Here is a 10,667-nt window from a genome sequence, read left to right on the forward strand (position 1 = left end):
AAAAGTAAGATAGAGAAGAAGTATTAATGAAGTGTTAGAGATTATTACTCCTGAAGAATCTGTGTTCAACCACTAACCGCTACTGCATGAACAATAAAAAGGAAAATAAAATGTGAATAAATTATATAATTTTATTTATGGAAGAAATAAAGAATAAACCTACTTTTTCATTCCCTCACTATTTCTATTAATTAATGCCTTTTTTATTGGATGACTTGGTCATATTTATAACCCTCTCGAACTGTATGCACTGCAGTGGTCCTTTCTTCTCTGCTGAGTTTTCATGGCCAGAAAATCGCAGAAAACCCTCAAGAACACTGACACCAACAACACCAACACTGCAAAACGCACACGCAAAACCGTTCCAAGAGACTCACCACCACAACGAAGTTCAATCTATAGGGGTGTCACAAGGTTATATGATTAACGACACTAATTCTCACTGTCTCCAGATCTATATGTCTTTTCGTTTTCTTTCTTAGCTCTTTCCCGTGTTTCATAATGCTGGTTGATGAGTTTGTTTGCATGCATGTGTTTTTTTTTTTCTTTTTTCAGACATCGTTGGACTGGTCGGTATGAGGCTCATCTCTGGGACAAAAACTGTTGGAATGAATCGCAGAGCAAGAAAGGAAGACAAGGTTTGCTGCTTTTAATTTTCATCTCTTCATTATCACTTCTCTCTCTCGCTTTCTGATTTTCTTCACATGATTTATGTTGTCTTGTTGATTGTGTCCGGCAATGGAAAACAACTCCGGTGGATGCAGTATATCTAGGTATGATATGAGTCATGGTTTGGATAACAAAAACCTTCATTTTTTTTTCCTTAATTTTTGGCATTGAAAATTGATTGCGATGGACTTTGTTAGGGGCGTATGATGATGAAGAAGCTGCAGCGCGTGCTTATGATTTGGCAGCATTGAAGTACTGGGGCCAAGATACCATTCTCAATTTCCCAGTATTATTTTTCTCACCTTTGATTCGAATGATGTTTCGATAAACAACATTTGTTGTTCATATATCAGATTTGATCGGTCAATGTTTTTGGTCGCAGTTAACAAATTATGAGGAGAAGCTCAAGGAAATGGAGGGTCAATCAAAAGAAGAATACATTGGATCCTTGAGAAGGTTGATTTTCAGTTATTAATTACACATGATAATGCATTTCCGAAGCTTTTTCTCTGTCTTCTTTATTTTTGGAACTGTTGAAGTTGTTTCTTATTATATTCAATTTTCATTATGCAGAAAAAGCAGTGGATTTTCTCGAGGAGTTTCAAAATACCGAGGTGTAGCAAGGTATTCCAACCTAATTGCTCTGTTTTTGTTGGAAAATATAAAAAATTGAGGTTATTGTATCAGTTCTAAAAGAAATTAAAGGAGTAGCTGAATAAAAGTCAGTCTATAGACATAGGGGAAAGGATAAATAGTGTAAATTATATAAAATATTATTTCTTTTGGAGTACAATAAATGAATTAGTTTGCAGGTAGTATCCAATATTCTGGGAGGCAATTAGGAAAAATAAATATAAGAAAAATTAAAATGTACATTTATAATATTTTTGAGCAAAAAGTAATGAGTTCTCACCATTAGTTCTGCAGACATTTATTAAAATTGGAAAAAGTCTCGTTAACAATTTTTTTACAATATTTTGAAACACGTGACAGTTTATTAATTCGTTTTAAATATTTTTTAAAATAAATTCAAACAGACCAATATGTTATCATAAAATTGTTAAAAAAAAATTGTTAAAATATTATTATCCATTAAAATTTCATATTTTAAAGATCAATTGTGTGTAAAATACAATAAGTGTGATTTTTCAATGTCTCCATGAACACACTTTCTCTCTCTTTCTCTCTCTATATATAGTTAGATTGGTGGAAAATGGTCTGAATTTTTGTTTGAAATGATTAGACATCACCATAATGGAAGATGGGAAGCTCGAATTGGAAGGGTCTTCGGCAACAAATACCTATATCTTGGAACATATGGTAATTTTCTTAGACTATGATCTAATATTTAAATTGGGTATGTATGACATATAATTGTAAAAAAAGAAAAAAAGAAAAAAAAAGGTGTTTATTTATGTCTATTGTAATTAATGGTTTTGATGTGCAATTCCTATCTTTACAACGAAGCATATGGTCTTTACATTTGAATGCATTTAGATGCATGTTTAGTATGAAATTTTGAAATTGAATTTGACCATTGTTTGTAATTGTAACAAGAAAATACCTACTTCCTTTGAAGATGGTCCCGCAGAAGAAATATAAATGTCAAAATATGCAATCAAATCACATTGGTTGTAATATAGATCACCAAACTCCAACTGCTTAATAAAGCTATTTAAGAGTGACATCATTCTTCCCTGTTCTTTTTTATTCTATAAACCAAACCGAAAGAAGAAGAAATATCATAGGTTTGGTAGTGACAATGGCATATGTCTCAATACATTATGTCTAAATTGTACCTTAGCTGTTAACTGCTATTGTTCCTTACCTAATTAAATATAAATTTTTTCACTCTAGGCATCACATGAAGGTAAAAAAGTTTAGAATAACACACACATACATTATAAAAATAAAATTATTAAATAATGTTTTGTGTTTAAAAAAATTAAAAAGTAAAAAAAAATAGTATTAAACGAAGGTAAAAAATTTATATATATTAAAGTATCATTTATGAAAAATTTAATAACCAATTTTTAATATCTTTTGAATTTACTTCATCTTGAAAATTTCACGTGTATTAAAAATAAAATTAATTTACAATATATAAATATAATCTTAAAAAGTTAAGTTTATAAAATTGATTGTGTTAAATATATTTCTAGTCTTTTATCTTTTAATGAAAATTAGAATTAGTTCCTCTTAAAAATTTTGGTCAATTTAGTCCTTCAATTTTAAAAATGTATGGATTTAGTCATTTTAACCAAATTTCATTAAATTTATTTGATGTTTCAAACACATTTCATGATAGCATTTGAGTTGGTTACATTGTTTGAAACATTTTTTCTTCCATATTAGTTGAGAAATGCATTTAAAACCTTAAATAAGCTTAAAAAAATTTGGTTAAAAAGACTAAATTCATACAGTTCTAAATATGAGAGACTAAATTAGTTCAAAATTTTAAAACTGACTAATTCAAATTTTCACTGAGAATTAAGGAACAATAATATATTTAACCCAAATTGATTTAAATTTTAAAATTTTTATGTTATATTTGCAGCTACACAGGAAGAGGCAGCAGCAGCATATGACATGGCAGCCATAGAATACAGAGGAGCTAATGCTGTTACAAACTTTGACGTGAGTCGTTATATCAATTGGCCAGGTCCTAAAAGCGAAGAAGAACATAAAAATGTTGCTATAAATGAAAATGTAAACTCTAATGGCGATATTGAACTAGGGTTTGTTTCACATGAACATGGTTCGATCACTGATGTGAACACAACAGAGCATGTAGCACAATCTACAGAGTCAAATCCTTCTCGTCGCACATTCCCAGAAGACATTCAAACAATTTTTGAGAGTCAAGGACCAGACATCTACACTGAAAATGATGATATCATTTTTGGTGACTTGGGTTCATTTGGGGCACCAATTTTTCATTTCGAGCTTGATGTTTAGAAGGCTGGTATCATTATTGTTCTTTCCATATCTTATTTTTCAAAAGGGGATAATCAACCAAAAAACACGATAAAGAAGTTAAGGGTACAAGTAAACATTTTACAAATTTCAATGGAAGATTCTTTAGTAATACACAAGGGGGAAAGAAATTCTATAGTTTTATTTGTGATACAACAAAATCAATTCAGTTTTGTTATTTGTCTCCACCAACTTGTGTAGATGTCACAACATTTAGTTATTACTAGAATAAGAATAGTAAAAATAAATCATTGATGGTTTTTTAATGGTTAAGATTAAAATGTGTATAATTAAATTTTAATTAATTTTATGATTTGTTTTTAAGTTCATTCAACTATGCATATTTATATGATGATGGTATTACTAGCATGAATGCACTTAGTGTTTTGATTGATTTTATTATTCTTGATTGATTTAAGTTTTGAACATCCATACATGATTTAATTACAAACACAATTTGTTTTTATGTAATTTGTAACCAAATAATTTGTTTTTGGGGGATTAAACCGAAAAAAAAACTAACATAGTTTCATTTTATTGGAGTATAACTCCTCTTTGAGGTGGAAAGATGTATGCACAAAATAGTAAAATATGAATTAAATTTGTTTAGCATGTATCTATTTTTATTTAAGAAGATACATATTCATGTTATTGAAGAGTTAACTTTTGTTGTTTTTTTTAATACACTAACTTTCTTAAGCATTGTCTTTTAACATCATGTTTATGTGATTACAAAAACCCCAAATAAAAAATAATTAAATATAAATTTCAAAAGAAAATAATTAAATATAAATTTCATTTTCAATATACATCAAAATTACTTTAAATGCTTATATTAATCAATGTTATAGTTTAATTCCTATACTTTATACAATTTGTGTAAAAGGTCTTGTTTGCAAGAACGCATTTTTCTTAGTTTGTATTTACAAATTATTGTGGAAAAAACAAGAGAAAATAACAATTTAACGATTGAACAATCTAAAAGAAAATTGAAATAAAAAAAGACAAGATGAGTAACCCATAATGAATTACACAAATAAATCATAATAACTCTCTAAAATAAGTTGCACAAGCACAAAACAAATTAACATAAAATAACTCATGAAATAAAATATATAGATGAACTAAGTCAAGAATGCAAAATTAGAGTTTTATAGGTGAAAAATAAAAATATATAGAAAAAAGTCATAGTGAATAGTGAGATGTCACCATGATTAGGAAAAAGTCACCATGACTTAGAAAAAGTAATTGCAATGCAACCTAAGAAGTGCATCGTGACCCAAGACTAAACCACTACAAACAAAAATAATATACATTCAATAAGAAAATTTGTTTTATCTTTCATTATAGTATTGTCTATGATATTTATATAATCACACTAATCTATTAAATTTACAATGTTATAAGTACTTGCTCAAGGTTATATGAAGTTACAACTTCAAAATTTATATCCATATATTCTCAAAAAGTTTTAAGTTAAAAATCGTCAAAGCACTCTTTTTCAACCTATCTATTTTTCATTTAATTTATTTTTATTATTTGAATTTTCTGTGTCATATTGTTTATGAAATGTATCCAAATTAACATAATGATTTTTTTTTTTAATTATCACATGCAAAAATTATCCATCTTCTGCTCACAATTCTAAAAATTGGCCCAATTTTCTTGTGTTTCCTATACTATCTAATAACTTCACAATCAATTATATGCAAAATCATTCAACTCAATAAAATTGAAATTATTAATTGATCTCAATGTCTAAACAATCATGTTATAGAACAACATGAATACTACTAAAGTAGTTGTATATAATATAAATAACTTAAATCACCATCCTAGTCAATATATACTCAAAATTTATAATTTTTTAAACTAAACTTAGTTATACTACACTTAACAAAGCAGGACATAGTGACAATGAAAGTTGATGTGTCAAATGGAATTTGAAAGGTGATATTATTTTAATTCAAGCATGACTCAATTCATCAATCGATTTAATTACAAACATGACTCAATTCATTAATCGATCTAATTGCAAACATGAATGTGAAAAAATAGTATTTGGTTGAAAATTACCAATTACTACAAATACAATATTGATAAACAATAAATATTGTCTAGATCAAAAGATTGGTAGACTAGGATTCATATTTTTGTTAGCAATTTTGTCACTCACAAGTCTTATAAAAAAAAGAAAAGTTGAATCTTAATGAGGAGGTTGAATGAAAAGAGAAAAGATTCCTTTTATTGAAACTCAAATGACATTATTTCAAGAATAAACTTTGATACAAAGATTTATTAAAGAAGGCAATTAAAAAAATAATAATAAAAATGTCCTACTCGTCTTTCTATCCTAATAAATCAACAAGTTATGACGAAGACTCGACAACAACTTTGATATACCCAATTGAAAAAAAGCAACAAAAAGGAATAACAAAGGACAAGTTGGCCAAATTTCTTTTGAGGATGTATAATTCAACCTAATAAACAAGCATCATAAGGAGGGGATGAGTAAGAGATAAATGGTATTTTGAAGATTAGACATACATAGAAAAATTTTATAAAATGAAGATCTTATTCATAAATAAACCAAAAATTACACTAACATAAATCAAAGATCATGAATGTTATGTAGCATGATGATTAACTAAAAACATAACTAGTTTCATTTTAATCTATTAGTTAAAGTAACCTTTATGCAAGTCATTATTTTAATATAATTCTTATTCAAACTTGTTATTATTCAAATGAATTGCTAGCAAACTAGCTATTGAAGTTGTTATATAATATACATGTAAAGTTTGATCTCATTCTATTAACTCTATCCCTATATCCCATAACCAGATTTTACAAAGCATTTAATGGATCTAAGCAATCCAATGTACATGGATGGTGTAAAATGAAAACTCAACGAGCAAAAAATTATGAACAATGACAAAGAAGAATACATTTTGGAAATAAGTGGGAGGTAAAGGCAATATGAAGCCAGTAACTCTAGTAAACAAGTTCATAAAAGAAACATGATCGCGACAAAGGTTTTGAATGCAAAAGAATGTATTTTTATGAAAATGTGCTTTAAAGTAATTATGATGATTACTTCCAACTAAGGTTCAATGTAGTAGGGAAAATAGGTATGGTACCATTACAAAAATGTACTATGATAATTTGTAAACTAGCATATGAATCACCTTTCAATATCTTTGAAAATGTTTGAATTGAAAAAAAAAGCTACAATAAAATGCTTAGAGAAATTTGTTAGAGGTTTCAATGTGTTATTTGTGGTAGAATATATATAAGTGTGAAAATGAGTTATTTTTACACTTATAAATGATCTCAATTTTATAATTATTCATGTTATTACTCAGTGAAATGTTGTAATAGGAAGTAGATTGTTACGTAAATTATTGTGCAGGAAAAGATGTATAAATGGGAATATGTCAACCAATTATCGCAGAGCGCAAGCCAAATTTGCAGAGCCAGAAAAAATAGATTCGCACAGCGCACCAAGACCTGTGCGCTGAGCGAATAAGAGAAGTTGAAGAAAAGGAAATTTTGAAATTCGCTTAGCGCACACATACTTGTGCGCTCAGCGAATAACATTGCAGCAATTAAAATAAATTCGCACAACGCACACACTCTTGTGCGCTGAGTGAATTAAGGAAGTTAAGTGGCTCTTAAAAGGCGTGACAGAAAAGGCAGAAATGATCTCCTAATAGGAAAAATAGAAAAACGCTCTGGAGAACTGAAGAAGACCATCAGGAGACCCTTCGAGACATCAAGACTTCACTTTCCGCAAGGAATTGCTGTAAAGGGTATGTTTTAGATATCTAGGAGAGGCTAGTTTTTCTGTTCATTGGAATTGGTTGTATGACGATACATTAATGTAAATTTCCTGTGCAATATATGTCTCTGTTCTTGTTCTTTTCTTGACTTACTTTAGATTATACGGAAGTATAATTCTTTTTAAAGGTTCTTTTGTACTGAGAAGTATTTTTAGAATCATAAATGCAAGAAAAGAAACTAAAAGTGACTACGCTAGGAATAGCTTCTGTACTTTTGGTCATTCTAAACATCTGATTTTAATGCAAAATTATCTGTTGAATTAATTAAGGAATTAATAATTTAATGGATAATTTTAGAACTTGCTTTAAGGAATTAAATCAAGATACGCTTTTGTGAATGCTTGAACAGAGAACGTAATTTATCCAGGATGTTACTGTAATGTTAGTCAAAGACCAATTCCTGACACACCAACTGTTTTATAAAATACCAAAAATAGTTTCTTGTATTGTTTTGTGTATTTTAATGTCTAATTGAGTTATAAAAGGAAGAATTGTCATGTGTTGCACAAGTCCCTTGGGAGAACGATACTTTACTTATCCACTGTATTACTTATAACGATTTGGTATACTTGCCAAAAAGTTATCAAGTATCCTAAAAGACCTAATAAAAATGATACTTAAAACCTATTACGAAAAGGTGAGGCACACGATGATAATTGATATTATCATTGTTTTTTTATCTTTTATTGTTATTTTTATTATTACTTTATAGATAATTAAGGTTTTTATTTAATAAATAAATTGGAAAAGTGAAAATATTGTGCAAAAAAAGTAAAAGATTGAGCTAATCAATTATCAATAATTGAGTTACTTTAATTATAAAAGTCAAATAAATGAGAATCACTTAATATTGAAAAGTATCTCAACAAAATCAGTTGCCAACAAATTTAGTTACTTCAATTACAAAAATTAAGTAAACATTCCAAGTCTAGTCTAATTCAATTACACTTGCCTAGATCCTATAAATAGGAGGCTTGATAAGTTTAGAAAAACACACCTTTGGAGCATAGGTAATTAACTATAAGAGAGATATGATACAGGCTTATTCATGGGAGTTTGACATGTAATGTATCTTAACTTTTTTATTTCTATTATTCAATATATTTATTTTTCACCACTCTTGTATTCTATTCTTGTTCTTAACTTGATAAGTATTCTATGCATATTTGATAGAATTTGCTAATTCAAAAATAGTTTGGAATACCTCATTAGGATATGACAACTAATAGATTTTACATACTAGACATAGATGTGAAACAATGAGCCATTCATAACATTGAAATGTTGAACTCAATGCGAACTTATAATAAAAAATGCATAGACATTAGAGTTTTTATTATTAAAGTTTAGGCTTATGGCTAAGACATTATGACCTGTTACATGTGGTGTGAATGCTCGAGTAGGAATTAAAAGTACATTGTTTTTTTTTTTGCATGAAATTGGATCATAAAACTCAACCCTTGTAAAGTCTTTACTATATATTTCATTAAATCAATTTCATTGCTTTCTACAAGTTTAGAATTATTTTATACTTAAAAATCAATAATTTTCATTACTTTAAAGTTTTCTTAGCCTTAATTGGTGAATAAATATAATTTTTTGAATAACACAAGTCTATGTGAAAAATGATATATGGACTTATCCACTTTATTACTTGTACGATTTGGTACACTTTTTAATTTTGTAACACATGGCTTTTCAAGTATGTAAGTTTAATAATGTGTTTGGATAAGTGATTTTAATAGTGTAATTCATTTCTTTTAGAAATTTTGAAATGCTTTATGATAACATATGTTGTTTATATGAGGAATTTTGAAATAAATTGAAATTTTAGAGTGATTATATTACTTAAATTCATAAGTAATAATTAAAAATTATTCGTATTTATTTTTAGTTTTCGTAGTTTGGGTAAACCTAGGTCCAGGTCAATCTGACTCGACCTAGGCCAAGTTAAACTCGACTTGACCTGACGTAGCATCAACCAAACTTAGTTTGACATGATCTCAACCAGATGTTGTGGCTTAACATGGGACACAACCAAATATGACCCTTTTTGTCTCGATCCCACTTAGGCCCAACTCGACCTAGCTTGAACTTGGCTAAACTTCACTTGACATGGGTTCAACCTAACTCATATAAATGTAATCATGTCCTGACTTAGCTTGATGTGGACTTAAGAGGACTCAGTTTAATCAGCTTAAGTTGACTTGGCTCGACCTTGGCCTAGGTCAACTTGACTCGATCGAGTTTGGGCTGACTCGACTAAATCTAAGTTGAGAAAACTTGACTTGACCTGTGTTTGGCTTGACATGTTCTTGGTAGGGCCAAGCCTAAGCTGGTCTTGGTCAAACTAGGACAAAATTAAGTTTAGCCCAACTCAACTAAATGTGGGTCAGTCTCGTCTCAAATGAAATTGGATCAACCTTAACTCAACTAAATATAGGTCTCGTCTCAAATGAACTTGGATCATCCCTAACTCAATTTAGTTCGACTTAGCTCAACCTTAGCCCAAGTAGACTTGCTCGACTCGACTTACTCAGGTTGACTTGACTTTACTCGTTGGGCCCACGCCAACTTGAATCAACTTGATTCGATGTAAACTGACTTGACTTAAAGAGCCTTAGTCGATTTGACTTGACTGGGGTCGAGGTAGACTTAGCTCAACTTAGTTTGAACCTTAACTCAAGTAAGCATGGACTCGACCTAACTCAATTGAATATGAGCTTGCCTCAACTTGGCTCAACTCAGGTCGAACCAACTTGGCAGAACCTAAACCCAAACCGACTCTGCTCGACCTAAACCTAGACTAACTTGATTAACTCTGACTCATTAACTCAATCCAACCTTCCACGAGTTCAACCTTACTAAACTAAAATACTTTATTTAAACAAGAAAATTGAAATTTACTAAATTTGAATTACTTCGTCTAAACAAAACATTTAAAAAAATTAAAATAAAATCAATTCAATTCAATGCATTTAAATATCTTTAAAATTATAAATTTTCTTATCAAACCGAAAACTTGTTTGTGTGCACTAAATTGTTGTATCACTTGGAAATATTAATATAGTTGAGGTAATATTGGAAAACCTTAGAATCATGTTTGAAGCAATTGCATCCAAAGACTTTGGATTTACATGTTTCTTTTTATATTGCAAAAGCATTTATATAATGATATTT

At 29.1% G+C, this 10,667-nt stretch overlaps 1 protein-coding gene across 1 annotated transcript; it reads left to right on the forward strand.

Moving 5' to 3' along the window:
• The first annotated feature begins 231 nt into the window (after positions 1 to 231).
• On the forward strand, positions 232 to 3,905 carry LOC106752638 (AP2-like ethylene-responsive transcription factor At1g16060). Its single transcript, XM_014634350.2, has 8 exons — positions 232 to 414; positions 556 to 638; positions 765 to 773; positions 867 to 955; positions 1,052 to 1,125; positions 1,243 to 1,293; positions 1,913 to 1,989; positions 3,227 to 3,905. The coding sequence occupies exons 1-8, from the start codon at positions 284 to 286 to the stop codon at positions 3,625 to 3,627; spliced, it is 915 nt and encodes a 304-aa protein (XP_014489836.1). The 5' UTR covers positions 232 to 283; the 3' UTR covers positions 3,628 to 3,905.
• The last annotated feature ends 6,762 nt before the right edge of the window (positions 3,906 to 10,667 follow it).

The sequence above is a fragment of the Vigna radiata genome, unplaced genomic scaffold (genome assembly GCF_000741045.1).
Source record: "Vigna radiata var. radiata cultivar VC1973A unplaced genomic scaffold, Vradiata_ver6 scaffold_153, whole genome shotgun sequence".
NCBI lineage: Eukaryota > Viridiplantae > Streptophyta > Magnoliopsida > Fabales > Fabaceae > Vigna > Vigna radiata.